Raw genomic sequence first — 14,875 nt, forward strand, 5'->3', positions numbered from 1 at the left:
TCCAGATGTGGGCAAACCTTGGCCCGCAGGACAATCCTGCCAGGCCCCCAAGCTCCCAGCCGGGGAAGTAGCCCCCGGTTCCTCTCCTGCTGCCCCCCTCCCTCACAGCAACAGCGCGCCCCGCGGGCAGCGAGCTCCTGCCGCTTTGAGCGCCATGGTAAGGGAGCAACGGTGGGGGCAACAGACGTTCGGGGGGGCAGTCAGGGGACAGGGAATGGTTGGATGGGGTGGAGGTTCTGGGGTGGGACGGTCAGGGGTCGAGGAATGGGGGGGGTGGATAGGCATGGGAGTCCCGGGGGGCCTGTCAGGGGGTGGGGGTGTGGATAGGAGTCGGGGCAGTCCCGAGACCGGGAGCGGGGGAGGTTGGATAGGGGGTGAGGTCCCGGGGGGGCCTGTCAAGGGGTGCGGTTGTGGATAGGGCTCAGGGGGGGAGTCAGGGGACAGGGAGCAGGGGGGTTGCATAGGGGGTGGGGTCCGGGGGAGGGCGGTTTGGGGCAGGGGTCCTGGGACAGGGTGGTCAGGGGACAAGGAGCAGGGTGGGGTGGATAGGTCGGGAGTTCTGAGGCCGGCAGTCAGGGGGCAGGAAGTGGGAAGGGGCGGATGCCAGGCTGTTTGGGGGGCACAGCCTTCCCTACTCAGCCCTCGATACAGTTTGACACCGCAGACGAAAAAGTTTGCCCACCCTTGTTCTAGTCTAATGTCCAAATCAGGGCAGTTCACTATCAAGGCAGTCCAGATGGGACTGGAGATCTCAGTCTTATGACTCAAGCTACCCCCAAATAAAGCTTAAGAAGATCTGAGAGAAAAGGATCAGGTCCCAAGAGTTTTTATACAGATTTTTACAGCCTCTCGATGGTACGTGGTCCTGGGGTGAAAAATAGGCTTTTGAAATAACCTTGAATTTCCTCAGCATCACCGGCAATTAACTACAGGGATTAACAGAAGGTGATTATCCATTAAGCAGTTCATGGACTGTTTACCACAAACTTTAGAGAGACATGCAGACAAGGACATTATTACACCTAACTTTTATCTAAATGTTAATATTTCCTTTTGATCTCCAAGTTAACAGAATACAGCCCTAGAGAGGAACTGTTTGATTACATTGTTAACCTCTAACAAGACATAGGTAAACAGAGACTACTACGGTTACCATCTTCCAATTCTTTAGGAATACAAGTTTAGATTTCAAAGCTCAAGCCTATAGAACATGCAATGGCCCTAAATACCATTTACACACTTAGGATATGTCTACACTACGAAATTAGGTCGAATTTACAGAAGTTGTTTTTTTAGAAATCGGTTTTATATATTCGAGTGTGTGTGTCCCCACAGAAAATGCTCTAAGTGCATTAACTCGGCGGAGCGCTTCCACAGTACCGAGGCTAGAGTTGACTTCTGGAGTGTTGCACTGTGGGTAGCTATCCCACAGTTCCCGCAGTCTCCGCTGCCCATTGGAATTCTGGGTTGAGATCCCAATGCCTGATGGGGCTAAAACATTGTCGCGGGTGGTTCTGGGTACATATCGTCAGGCCCCCATTCCCTCCCTCCCCCCGTGAAAGCAAGGGCAGACAATCATTTCGCGCCTTTTTTCCTGAGTTACCTGTGCAGACGCCATACCATGGCAAGCATGGAGCCCGCTCAGGTAACCGTCACCCTATGTCTCCTGGGTGCTGGCAGACGTGGTACGGCATTGCTACACAGCAGCAGCAACCCATTGCCTTGTGGCAGCAGACGGTGCAATAGGACTGGTAGCCGTCATCGTCATGTCCGAGGTGCTCCTGGTCGCCTCTGTGAGGTTGATCAGTAGTGCCTGGACAGACATGGGCGCAGGAACTAAATTTGGAGTGACTTGACCAGGTCATTCTCTTTAGTCCTGCAGTCAGTCCTATTGAACCATCTTATGGTGAGCAGGCAGGTGATACGGATTGCTAGCAGTCCTATTGCAGCATCTTCTGCTGGGCAGGCAAGAGATGAGGATGGCTAGCAGTCCTATTGTACCATCTTCTGCCGAGCAGCCATGAGATGTGGATGGCATGCAGTACTTCTGCACCATCTGCTGCCAGCCAAAGATGTAAAAGATAGATGGAGTGGATCAAAACAATAGACCAGATTTGTTTTGTACTCATTTGCAAACTCTGCCCCCCGTCTAGGGGACTCATTCCTCTAGGTCACACTGCAGTCACTCACAGAGAAGGTGCAGCGAGGTAAATCTAGCCATGTATCAATCAGAGGCCAGACTAACCTCCTTGTTCCAATAAGAACAATAACTTAGGTGCACCATTTCTTATTGGAACCCTCCGTGAAGTCCTGCCTGAAATACACCTTGATGTAAAGCCACCCCCTTTGTTGATTTTAGCTCCCTGTAAGCCAACCCTGTAAGCCGTGTCGTCAGTCGCCCCTCCCTGCGTCAGAGCAACGGCAAACAATCGTGCATCTGAGTTGCGAGTGCGGTCCAGAGCAGTCACAATGGAGCACTCGGGGATAGCTCCCGGAGGCCAATACCGTCAAATTGTGTCCACAGTACCCCAAATTTGACCCGGCAAGGCCGATTTAAGTGCTAATCCACTTGTCAGGGGTGGAGTAAGGAAATCGATTTTAAGAGCCCTTTAAGTTGAAATAAAGGGCTTCATCGTGTGGACAGGTGCAGGTTTACATCGACTTAATGCTGCTAAATTCGACCTAAAGTCCTAGTGTAGACCAGGGCTTAGAAGCATGTCTCGAAAGGCTGAATCTAGATCAATTAACCTGCAAGTTGCTTCACCCTTTCTGGCCATGGGTCACAGAAGTTTAAATGCTGTGTGGATTCTTTCATGTTTAATGAGGTGTGATCTCCCATGGATTCTCCCATGTTTAATGAGGTGTGATCTCAGTGTGAAATTTTTCCCACAGTCCAAGCACTTATAGGGTCTCTCTCCCGTGTGGATTCTCTGATGTCTTATAAGGTCTGACCTCAACGTGAAACTTTTGCCACAGTCCAAGCACTTATGGGGTCTCTCTCCTGTGTGGATTCTCCGATGTTTAAAGAGGCCTGATCTCCATATGAAACTTTTCCCACAGTCTAAGCACTTATGGGGTCTCTCTCCCGTGTGGATTCTCTGATGTCTTATAAGGTCTGATCTCAGTGTGAAACTTTTCCCACAGTCCAAGCACTTATGGGGTCTCTCTCCTGTGTGGATTCTCTGATGTTTAAAGAGGCCTGACCTCCATATGAAACTCTTCCCACAGTCTAAGCACTTATGGGGTCTCCCTCCTGTGTGGATTCTCCCATGTTTAACAAGGCCTGATTTATCCTTGAAACTTTTCCCACAGTCCAAGCACTTATGGGGTCTCTCTCCTGTGTGGGTTCTCTGATGTGTAACAAGGACTGATTTCTGTGTGAAACTTTTCCCACAGTTTAAGCATTTATGGGGTCTCTCGCCTGTGTGGATTCTCTGATGTCTTATAAGGTCTGACTTCCAAAGGAAACCATTTCCGCAGTAGAGGCATTTATAAGGTCTCTCTCCTGTGTGGGTTGCCTGATGTGAAAAAAGGGCAGATCTCTGTATGAAACTTTTCCCACAGTCCAAGCACTTATGGGGTTTCTCTCCTGTGTGCGTTCTCTGATGTGAAACAAGGGCAGATCTCCATGTGAAACTTTTCCCACAGTATAAACACTTATAGGGAACCTCTCCTGTGTGGATTGCCTGATGTGAAACAAGGGCAGATCTCTGTATGAAACTTTTCCCACAGTCCAAGCACTTATGGGGTCTCTCTCCTGTGTGGATTGCCTGATGTGAAACAAGGGAAGATCTCTGTATGAAACTTTTCCCACAGTCCAAGCACTTATGGGGTCTCTCTCCTGTGTGGATTCTCCCATGTTTAACAAGGCCTGATTTCTCCGTGAAACTTTTCCCACAGTCCAAACACTTATGGGGTCTCTCTCCTGTGTGGATTCTCTGATGTGTAACAAGGCCTGTTTTGTGTGCAAAACTTTTCCCACAGTCTAAGCACTTATGGGGGCTCTCTCCTGTGTGGGTTCTCTGATGTGTAACAAGGCCTGTTTTCTGTGTGAAACTTTTCCCACAGTCTAAGCACTTATGGGGTCTCTCTCCTGTGTGGATTCTCTGATGTGTAACAAGGCCTGTTTTCTGTGTGAAACTTTTCCCACAGTCTAAGCACTTATGGGGTCTCTCTCCTGTGTGGATTCTCTGATGTGTAACAAGGCCTGATTTCTGTGTGAAACTTTTCCCACAGTCTAAGCACTTATGGGGTCTCTCTCCTGTGTGGATTCTCCCATGTGTAACAAGGCCTGATTTCTGTGTGAAACTTTTCCCACAGTCTAAGCACATATGGGGTCTCTCTCCTGTGTGGGTTCTCTGATGTCTCATTAGTGCTGACTTTGAGTAGAAAGTTTTCCAGCACTTGAGGCACTGAGAGGGTTTCTCGCCTGTGTGGCTTCTCCCATGGTTATTCAGGTCTGAGCAATTATTGAAGCTTTCGCCACGGTCCAAGCATTGAAGGGGTTCCTCTCCAGTGTGGATTGTCTGATGTGTCACAAGGTGTGAGCTCAGAATGAATCCTTTCCCATAGTCGAGGCACCGATAGGGTTTCTCTTCATTGGGATTTCTCTGCTGGGCTGTGGGATCCTTGTGTCCTCCACCACCTATAATAGATTCATCAACTTCCCCAGGAACGTCCTCATGATTCCCATCCTCACTCTCACTCACTCTCTTAGCACCTGCTGGGAGAGAGACAATCCAGACAGGAGTCATCGTGCTGGGGAGAAAGAGGAATAGCACAGAGGGAAAACCCAACACATTAAAGTTGTGAAGAATCAGCAATTGGATTTTGACTCCACATTCCACCCAAACACTCACAGGGAAGGAAAGTTGGGAAGTAAGCTCCAGCAGCTCACAGGGTGGGTGGAATGGCGTGAGCGATATCTGCTGACTACGGCCCTGCCCTGGCTGAGATGAGGAAGATCAGAGGGCGCTTACTCACACCACACATTTGGGATTCTCAGCTTTTTCCATCACTCACCACATGGTTTCTGTGTCAGTCCTCACCTGTGTGGGTGCCTCTCGGGATCTCTCTTTCCTCACAGGCCTGGAGATCCGCGACCCACAACTCTTCCCCTCGTTCCATCTGGGCGATCAGCTCAGGTTTGGGAATGGGAAACCCTGCGCAGGGGATGAAATCAGACCAGATCAGGGTGCATGGAGGATTGAGAGAGAGTCTGTCACAAAGGGCATTCCATGTCCCGGTGCTGTGCTGGGGGAACGTGGAATCCAAGGGGACAGGAACATGGTCACTGAGCCCCCTTGGGAGAGGCAGACATCTGGGGAGGTGAAGGGAATTGTGATTCCCTCACTAGGAGTTTGCAGGATCTGTGCATTCTGTGGGCCTTGCTGACAAACACACAGCTCTAGAGTTAAACCCCTGCCTCCTTCTAAACCTGCAGAGCCCAGAGCCCTCCCCATGGCGAGAGCTAGACCCAAGGAGGGAGATGAACAGAGATGCTGTGTGTGAATGAGAAATAATAGACAGGACACTTCATGAGTTCTGCCCCACTGAAAGCTGGAGGTGGGTGGGAATGGTTTCACATGTCCATTAGGTTTTGACACTGCGGTCCCATTGGAGAGGGTACAGAGATGCAAGTCTCTCTCGCCGCAACTGTGGACTATGGGACAAATTCTCCTCCAATCTAACTGACCAGGGAAGAACGTAACCAGAGTCAGAAATGCAGGCCCTACACTTTCTAATAACCGAGGGAACGGGAATCGCTTACCCAGCGAGGTCACCGTCTCGTAGTTATCCTGCATGACGTCCCTGTAGAGGGCTCTCTGACCGGGGTCCAGGAGAGCCCCCTGCCCCTGGGTGAAATACACAGCCACCTCCTCGAAGGTCACCGGCATCTGGAACAACAAGAGTCCCCCACTCAGCACCTGCTGCTCCAGCCACAATCCCACTAGTCACGGGAAAGGAAGAAAAAAAAGCTCTGGGAGGGCCAGAGAAGCAGAATCCCTCTCCCACCCTGCAGCAGCCATGTGGCTTCAGGGGGTGGGAGAAGGTGAGAGCTCCTTGTCCCCCCAGCACACAGAGCAGGGCAGGGTCTTCTCATTTCCCACACGCCTGCCAGCCACAGGCAGATACAGGAAGCAGAGCTCTGAGCCGGGGACAGGAATCCCGACAGCTTCCCTTCGTATTTCACAGCAGCCTCTGGCCAGTGGAGTCAGGCTCCAGCACTGGGAGTCTGGAAAATGTTCCAAGCCCTGTTTCCTGTTTCATAAATGAGGAAAGTTCCCCTGCTGCCAATGGGCCTATTCAGAAAAGCAGCAGGTGTGAGGATGCAGATATGCAGGCCTGGCTGTAAAGGCCGATACTCTAAGAATTTAGGTGTATTCTTATCACTTGGCTAGTTCTAGTGGTATAAAAGAAAGAATCAAAATCACTGTCTGCGGGTGGAAGGGCCTTCTCTTACTGTGACAGTCTGAGGCCCTGTGCTTAGGCGAAGGCCTTTGGCTAAGCAGCAGAGGCAGCCATAAGCCGGGAAGCGACCGGTCACCTCCTCACATTTCAACCTAGTCACATTGAAATAAGGTGCTATTGGGCTGTTAGGAATACAATCCTGTCCTGATAGTGCCTATCACCTCCAGAGAAAGGGAAGTGCCTAGAAAATGTAAAAGGAAACTTAGTTTGATAGCATCCTGTCTGTCAAGAACCCACTTATCAATAGCTGGGATGTGAAATCCTCACTTCTCTATTGTTTTGTCATTATAGTTCCCACTTTGCTATTGTTTATTTGCATGGTCTCTGTCTGATTCTGAGATTGTTTCGTCTTCTGTATAATTAATTTTGCTGGTTGTAAACTAATTAAGGTGGCACGATATAATTGGTTACATACTCATGTTACAATATGTTAGGATTGGTTAGTTAAATTTCAGGAAAATGATTGGTTAAGGTATAGCTAAGCAGAACTCAAGTTTTACTATCTAGTCTGTAGTCAATCAGGAAGTGAGTGGTGGGGGGGTGGGGAAACTGCAATCATGTTTGGCTAAGGGCAGGAATGGGAACAGGGACACAGGTAAGGCTCTGTGGTGTCAGAGCTGGGAAGGGGGACACTAAAGAAGGAAACTGGAAGTATGCTTGCTGGAAGTTCACCCCAATAAACATTGAATTGTTTGCACCTTTGGACTTCGGGTATTGTTGGTCTCTGTTCATGCGAGAAGGACCAGGGAAGTAAGTGGGTGAAGGAATAAGCCCCCTAACAGCAGGTTTATCACACCCTGTTTCCTCCCTGCCTCTCCCTTCCTCTCCTCCCCCCAGCAGCTCCCTTAAAATCCCCTACCTGAGCTGGCTCCATCATGGCCATTTTCCTTCCCTTTCTCCTGGAAGATGGGTTGATCTGGAGCGAAATCTGGACGTGATTCCTCAGCCTGTCAGGGTGAGAGGGGCAATGGGGGAGGTTTCAAAAGGGGCTTGAGTCCATTTCGCACCCCGATTCCCCCCACCCCCAGACTCTTTCCCTTGAGTCAGACGCTCTGGACTTTGCCATGCTGGGAAGAAACCCAGTTAGGTTATTACCACCCAGGCCAGCCCCCTCCCAGCAGAACTGAACCCACCGGGACACTTTGAAACTCTCCCTGTAACAGTGTCTCTGAGCCAAATGCTGGAAAAAGAGCAGAACCAGAAAAGCCACTTTTGGGGATTCCCTCTGACACTGTCCCCAAAGGCAGCGCCTGTCCCCCCACTCCACAAGCAGTGCAGTGATTCCAGGCAGTCAGCAACTGGCTTTTCCTCTCTCAGCTCCTCTCCTTGTGCTCAGGAGAGTCAGTCTGCCCGGGATAATGCAGGGAATGGATCTGGGCAGATCTGGGAACTTCTCTTCCTGCTGCTCCTTTCAGTCTCTCCACTCTCCCTTTTTATCATCTTCCCTCTCCCTGGAGAACTGGTGACTGCTCCATTGACGTGGGCCTTTGCTCTCCTTCGGGAGATCAGCCACTGACACTGCTAACAGGGGTTTGAACCCTAGAACTATCCATGAGGACAGCAGCTCTGGGACTCACAGACACACGGGGAGCCCCTCCCTCCTGTACTTCAAACTCGCCAGCAGGTCCCTGAAAGGGGCCCTTTGTGCAGAGTCACTTTCCTGCCATGTGGAGGAGCAGAAACTGCTCCCTGTAGGAATTTGCTACTTAGGGTGCACTGAGCATGCTGACTGAACTGAGCACGCTCAGTAACATCTGCTGAAGTCACTGCCCTTCACCCTGCCCTTATTACCCATAAGATTCTGCAGACTGTTTTTACAGGGGTTAAAAAGGAGGAAAGGGGGCAAATCGGAGGAGGGAGGTGTTGGCCAGATTCTGAGCAGGGGGAAAAAATTCATTGGTCAGGAGGGTCAAGCAGCTGGAAGCAGGGTTAGGATAGGGCCTGAAGGGCAAAATCAGGGATGGGGGGAAGGAGCTGGGGTTAAGCTCAGGGGTAAGGCGCTGCCAGAAGGTAATAGAGGGTAAAACCCTGGCAGGGGCAGATGGGGTATGAGTTACGCCGGTGGACTGAGACATCAGTGTTTCCAAAAATAGGGTGTGTGTGGGGGAGGGAGAGGGTCTTTTTTTATTTCTCCTCTCACAGACAGCTCCTGTCAGCATGGGCTTCCCAGGGCTGGGTTCTTAAAGGCATCCCAGTGACTAGCCACTGGAGCTCCTCTCTGTCTGATGTAACCTACTAAGGTGCTGCAGGAGACTTAATTCAGTGAAACAGGGACTTCCCTCCCCCCTCACCCCATCCTTTCCCCGCCCCGCAGTGATCAACTAGTTACCCGCAGTGTTGCCAATTTAGTCATTGGTTGGAAATTGCAATTGAAATTGAAACATTAATACACACTTTAAAATACACATACAGTGTATGATCAAATACTTGTACCTGAAAGTATAATAGGTTTGAAAAGTCTGAACAAAGACTGGCTTCCTCACACAGCTGTCGGCACATTGGTTTCGGCAATGTTGGCCAACCTTATCATTTAAAATGATGATTTGTAAACAAGGTGTGAATGAGTTCTCCCCTGACAGCGAGTGATGAGCCAGGGGTAGGGGGAAGGCTTCAGGACCAGACTGTATTTACATGAACTCACCTACTCTGCGGAGGTATCCAGCAGACAGAGCTGTGGGGCCCAAGTGATCAATTTTGGCTGGTGTCGGGAGTTTCTGTACTAAACATTTTTATTATATTATAATTAATTTTTGCATAAGAACGTAAGAACAGCCAGACTGGGTCAGACCAAGGGTCCATCTAGCCCAGTACTCGGTCTTCCGACAGTGGCCAAGGCCAGAGGCTTCACAGGGAATGAACAGAACAGGCAATTATTGAGTGACCATCCCCTGCCGTCCACTCCCAGTTTCTGGAAAACAAGAGGCTCTCAGAGCATGGGGTTGCATCCCTGCCCATCCTGGCTAATAGCCATTGATGGACACATCCTCCATGAATTGATCTCGGTCTCTTTTGAATCCTATTCTAGTTTTGGCCTTCACACCCCCCACCCCGGCAAACAGTTCCAGAGGTTGACTGTGTGTTGTGTGAAGAAGTCCTTCCTTTTGTTTGTTTTAAACCTGCTGCCTATTAATGTCATTGGGTGACCCCTTGTTCTTGGTTACGTGAGGGAGCTTATTCACTTTCTCCACACCAGTCAAGATTTTATAGACCTCTATCATATCCCCTCTTAGTCCTCTCTTTTTCAGGCTGAAAAGTCCCAGTCTTTTTAATCTCTCCTCCTGTGGAAGCTGTTCCACACCCCTCATCATTTTAGTTACCTTCTCTGTACCTTTGCATGCAGTATTCAAGATGTGAGCGTTCCATGGATTTATAAAGTAAAAGTGGAGGAGCTTGATTTGCCAGACTGACTAGCAAAGCCAATGCTGACAAACTATGTGAAAAGGCTGCAAAACACCAATCCTCTGGACTGCATCGACATGCAGAAAGCCTCATAAGCCAGTCGTTGCCAAAGCCAATCTGAGAAGAATTTAGTGAGGTGTTAAGAATGCTGGAGACACACCACAGTTTATGCGAACAAACATGGCTGTCACATCACACTTTCTCTTTAAGCAAGAATTACCACATGCTACAAACTGGGGGCCAATGTTAAGTGCACTGTCCAGCTGAAAAGTAAAGTACATTGACTTGATTCTTACATCTCTACAACAACAACTTTTGGATTCTATCAACCTCTACGTTGCTTTTACAGATGCCTGTCTTATAAAACACCAACAGTTGAATGGAGTGAGGCATTCCCAGCAACAGGGCTGCCATGTGATCAGGACAGAATAGAGAATATGAACAAAGAGTGGAATATCACATGATGAACAAATGAAGATTTGATTTCAACTTCATCATCATCACAAATGGTTCAACCCAATTTTTGTGCTGTGTTTCCTGGGATGAAAGAAGTAGGAATTCACCTCTTCCTACTCTCAGTCACAAGAGCTACAGCTGCGTGTTCTTGTTCCTCATTGAATAGAATTGTGTGTTCTGAAAGAAGTCATCTTCTGCCTGATCATGAGCATATCTTGAAGGAAGGAAGTATCTGACACATGAGAAGCCTCCAAAAATGAATGCCGTGCATTCGAGAAGTTCATTAACAGAGTTTGCACAGTAAGCTTGTATAGAAAACTTTAATTTGTGTGAGGATTTAAAAATGAGCTAAATCTAATAAAATGGTTGTGAAACATTTTTCAGTTTTTACTATGGTGCCACCTTCACCCTAACAATCTCACCCGTCATCGGTCTCCCCCTCCCTCCAGAGGAGAAGGTGATACATCTTCGAGCAATGGTGGTAGGCGAGGTGATTGTGCTGGTGGAAGCCAGGGGAAGCCCTGGGGCCTCCAGGAGCACTGGGGAGTGAGGGTTGCCCTCACCAGTACAGAATAGGTGTAGCAGCATACACTCCACAGAGTGCATGGCTCCTCTGGGCTGCTCAGGACAGCTGGCAGTGCCTTCTGCCCCCCCCCGTTTGCCATCAGGGTATTTCAAGAGCAGCAACATTGCGGCTTCCACATGCACGGGAGTGTTTGGGGAGGGAAAGGACTTTTTGGCCCCCTTCTCACCTCCACCACCACTAATGGCTCTGTGTGACGGCAGCCATATTTTGACCCTGTAACAAATAGATAGGAATTGTTTCTGCCAGGAAAAACGTCAGGGGAGCATAGGTGGTCCTCAGTAAGGGAAACAGGAAATCCAACATAGTTCTCTCTCCTTTCTTCCCAGCCCCCAGAGACTAAAATACACCTGCATGAAGACAAACCCCTCTGGCTCATCTTTACCCTACAGATTTCAAAATCTCTGTCTGAACAAGCCCTTTCATCGCCAGTGAGACATTACCCCAGGAGCTGGCTGGAATCTACCCTCCCTTGGATTGGAACCTTTCTCAGTCAAGGCACCAGGACAAGGGCATTGCTGCCTGGGCCTGCCCGCTGAGCCTATGAACGGTCAGAGATCACACCAGCCCAGAGTTTAAATTATCCTCCATGTGTCCCGCGTCCCACTACAATGAATCCTACCCACAGGTCACTTGCACGGAAATATCAATATCAGGATGCTACATTGTTAGCACAGTAAGTGATGCTGCACAACAAGTGATGTTTAAATGACCTCACTATTTTTGATACATCTGTACACCAGGCAGGGTCGTTTGGAAGCTGACGACTTTATGCTTCCATCCCTTGCCACTGTCAAGTTTTACCAAATTACGACAAGTCAGCCCATAAGAACAATGTTCTTAGGTATGAGTAACTGCTACTGTTAACAATTTGCTACCTCTGTCCCAGAAGACAGGAAAGGTGAGTAGTAGCAGATTTCTACAGATAGCAGTTTCTCACACTATAGGGTGTGAGAAACTGTTATCTGTAGAAATGAGCTAAGTCAGCTAGCAGTTTTTAGCAAAGTAGGACTTGTCTGCTACATGTAGCAATTTCCTACAGGGAGCAGTTTCTCATACTATACCTACCCCAGCACTTTGCCCCAGGTCTCTCCCCTCACCTGCAGGCTCCGGCTCAGGGGCTGGTGTCAGCAGAGCCTGGAGCTGCCCCAGGGCTGGTTCCAGGCACCGGAGAAAGTCCCCACCCGAGATGGGCACTGAGGGGGCTTTAACAAAGGTCGCTCCTCTGCTGGATAAGCAGCAGCTTCTCAATTTGGGTTCCCAGGTCAAAATGCAGGAGGCAGCTTCTGATCCAGGCAGCTCAACTCCAGAGCTGTATCCTGAGCAGAGAGACACACACCAGCCTCCTCCTCCGGCTTAGCAATAGCCGGAGTCTTCTGGTGGCAACACCTGATGAATGAGTTTCCCTGGACTCCCCCTGCACCAGGGCTGGCTCTAGTTTTTTTGTCACCCCAAAGGGGAGGGGAAAAAAAAAAGGAGTGCCATCCCTTCAGAAGTGCCGCCCCGCCCCGGACTGTGGCCCCTTGAGAAGTGCGGCCCCAAGCACATGCTTGGTTGGCTGGTGCCTAGAGCCGGCCCTGCCTGCACCGCCCTGGGACAGGCAGGCAGAGACTGATCTCACTGGCCCTCTGCACTCACCCCTTGCCAGAGCCAGCAGTGACTCCGGTCTGACTCCGGTGTGGCCGAGATCTGAATCCTGCATGGAAATCAGACCAGGGCCCTGGGCAGCCCCGAACGCCCAGGAGACAGACCCCAAAATCATGATTCTCTCTTGAAAAAAAAACAAGTGAATAATACCTTGGGAGCACCGTGTGTGGGGGGAGGAGGGGGGTTGCCTGTGGATATTTGCTGTGGAGTTTCTGAGCGGTGAGGGGTTAGATCCCTGCCCAGGCACCCCCCCAATGCTTCTGTGACCAGCTCAGGAAAAAACCTCCCACCCACCGGCTGCTGGAAGGGGCAGCCCCGCCCCCTCTCCTACTCCATGGGGCGGGGAGCTGCCTTGTGTCCCTCCCCACCCCCTCCTTGCTCTCTGGCTCTTCCTTCTCCCCCCAGCCAGTCTCCCCTTGCTCTCACATTCTCCCTCCAGCCTCCCCGCCCCACATGCCCCCTTTCCCTCCAAGTGACCCCCCCATCTTCTCCCTAGACCAGCCTCGTTCCCCTCAGCCCCATAATTCCCCCCACACCCTGATTCCCTGCAACAGCCCATCCCCCCTTCAGTGCAACCACTGCCCCCATCTCCTCCTGCCCCTGGATCGCCTTTAACCCGCCTCCTGCCCCGCACACACCCCTGTCCCCCCTTCGGTCCCCCTTTCCTACACCCCACAAAGCCCCTCTCCAGACCCCTCCCGGCTGCCCCCACGTGTTGCCCCAGCGCGGCCCGGCCGGGCTCCCCCCGCCCCGCGCACACCGGGGGCTGCGGCAGCTTTCCCGGGCCCGGGGCAGGGAATCGCAGCCGGCTCCGCGGGGAGCAGCCCGGGGGTGACGGGGGGGGCGGGTCTCTCTTACCTTCCCTCCGAGCGGGGCCCCCCGGGGCAGGGGCCGGGCCGGGAAGGGGCCCTGGCCGGGCTGGGGGCTCTGCCCTGGGAGAGGCTCCCGGGGAGCAGCGGGCAGGGCCCGGCTGGAGGTTCCCCTCTCCCGGCTGCAGCCCGGGCTCCGGGCTCCCGGCACCAGCCGCCGGGGCGCGGGGATCTCGCCGGGAGCCAGAGTCCCCGCAGCGGCTGCGAGTCACTTCCTGGGGCCGGGCCCGAGCCCCGCGATCCTCCCCCCAGAGCCGCCCCCCAGCCGCTCCTGGGTCCTAGCGATCAACCCACCGCGCTGCAGGCCCCTGCCCCAGACCCTGCCCCCTGGGGACCCCACCAGCCTGGGCGCGGGCAGCTTCTCCCAGCGCTAGATAGGCCTCCTGCCTCGAAGCCACAGGATCACTGCGGGGACAGAAAGGAGACGTGCAGAGCCCGGGGCGGGGGAGAAGGGGGGTTTCTAGGGAGACTCCAGGTTGTTCCAGAGGATCCAGGGGTGACGGAGCCGGGGACGCTCTGTGTGTGATCCGCTCTGGTAACAGACTGGCACAGGGAGCAGGTGGTCAGAGCTGGTCTCGTCTCTCCACACCAGGCTCACTGGCGACCAGCCCTGGGCTTCCAGCTCGGATCCCTCCCCTCGCTCGGGTCATGGAGCTGTCATAGATTTGCCCCTGGGTTCCTCTGGTTACCTGTAGGTCTGGATGAACCCACCCCTGGGCTCTATTTAAACCCCTCTCGTGTCTGCCTCCTCTCAGGGATCCCCTCTGCCCATGTCCTGGCTGGCTCCCCGTGTGGGCACTGACTGCAGCTCCCCTTTGCGCACCTGGATGTCGGCAGCGAAGCTCCTGTTGCTCTGGGACAGGGACTGGTGCTCTGCCCGCTCAGGCTTGTCACCTGTTTCCCCCTCATCGTTTTCCGATTGTCACCAAAACCTCTCCAACGCATCATCAAGGATCTACAACCTATCCTGAAAGACGACCCATCACTCTCACAACTCTTGGGAGACAGGCCAGTCCTTGCCTACAGACAGCCCCGCAACCTGAAGCAAATACTCACCAGCAACCACACACCACACAACAGAACCACTAACCCAGGAACTTATCCTTGCAGCAAAGCCCATTGCCAACTGTGTCCACATATCTATTCAGGGGACACCATCATAGGGCCTAATCACATCAGCCACACTATCAGAGGCTCGTTCACCTGCACATCTACCAATGTGATATATGCCATCATGTGCCAGCAATGCCCCTCTGCCATGTACATTGGTCAAACTGGACAGTCTCTACGTAAAAGAATAAATGGACACAAATCAGATGTCAAGAATTATAACATTCATAAACCAGTCAGAGAACACTTCAATCTCTCTGGTCACTCGATCTCAGACCTAAAGGTTGCAATATTAAAACAAAAAGACTTCAAAAACAGACTCCAACGAGAGACTGCTGAA

At 51.7% G+C, this 14,875-nt stretch overlaps 2 protein-coding genes across 10 annotated transcripts in view; one reads left to right on the forward strand and one right to left on the reverse strand.

Annotated features, from left to right (window-relative positions):
• The window catches only part of LOC140898396 (uncharacterized), a 305,360-nt gene that overhangs the window by 31,912 nt on the left and 258,573 nt on the right, over positions 1-14,875 (forward strand). The gene's annotated exons all lie outside the window — the stretch shown is intronic.
• Positions 1,656-13,645, reverse strand: LOC140898392 (uncharacterized). Of its 9 annotated transcripts, none has more exons than XM_078848852.1 (5): positions 13,415-13,645; positions 7,331-7,418; positions 5,771-5,897; positions 5,049-5,162; positions 1,656-4,720 (listed from the first exon to the last, which is right to left on the reverse strand). In XM_078848852.1, exons 2-5 carry the CDS (start codon positions 7,352-7,354, stop codon positions 2,781-2,783), a joined length of 2,205 nt encoding a protein of 734 aa, XP_078704978.1. In that variant the 5' UTR covers positions 7,355-7,418; positions 13,415-13,645; the 3' UTR covers positions 1,656-2,780. The 9 variants fall into 9 exon arrangements, with proteins under 9 accessions (XP_078704978.1, XP_073168286.1, XP_073168283.1 ...); XM_073312185.2 differs by having other exon boundaries at positions 1,656-4,723; positions 13,415-13,644; XM_073312182.2 differs by lacking the exon at positions 13,415-13,645 and adding an exon at positions 12,707-12,914 and having other exon boundaries at positions 1,656-4,723.

Source organism: Lepidochelys kempii, chromosome 14 (assembly GCF_965140285.1).
Source record: "Lepidochelys kempii isolate rLepKem1 chromosome 14, rLepKem1.hap1, whole genome shotgun sequence".
Classification (NCBI taxonomy): domain Eukaryota; kingdom Metazoa; phylum Chordata; order Testudines; family Cheloniidae; genus Lepidochelys; species Lepidochelys kempii.

Coding starts and splice junctions, on each gene's coding strand:
- LOC140898392 (XM_073312185.2), bottom strand. CDS start 7,354: ATGGCCATGATGGAGCCAGCTCAG. Junction 5,898..7,330: donor CCATGATGGAGCCAGCTCAG/GTAGGGGATTTT, acceptor TTGTTGTTCCAG/ATGCCGGTGACCTTCGAGGA. Junction 4,724..5,048: donor CCCGAGAGGCACCCACACAG/GTGAGGACTGAC, acceptor TCTCTCTCCCAG/CAGGTGCTAAGAGAGTGAGT.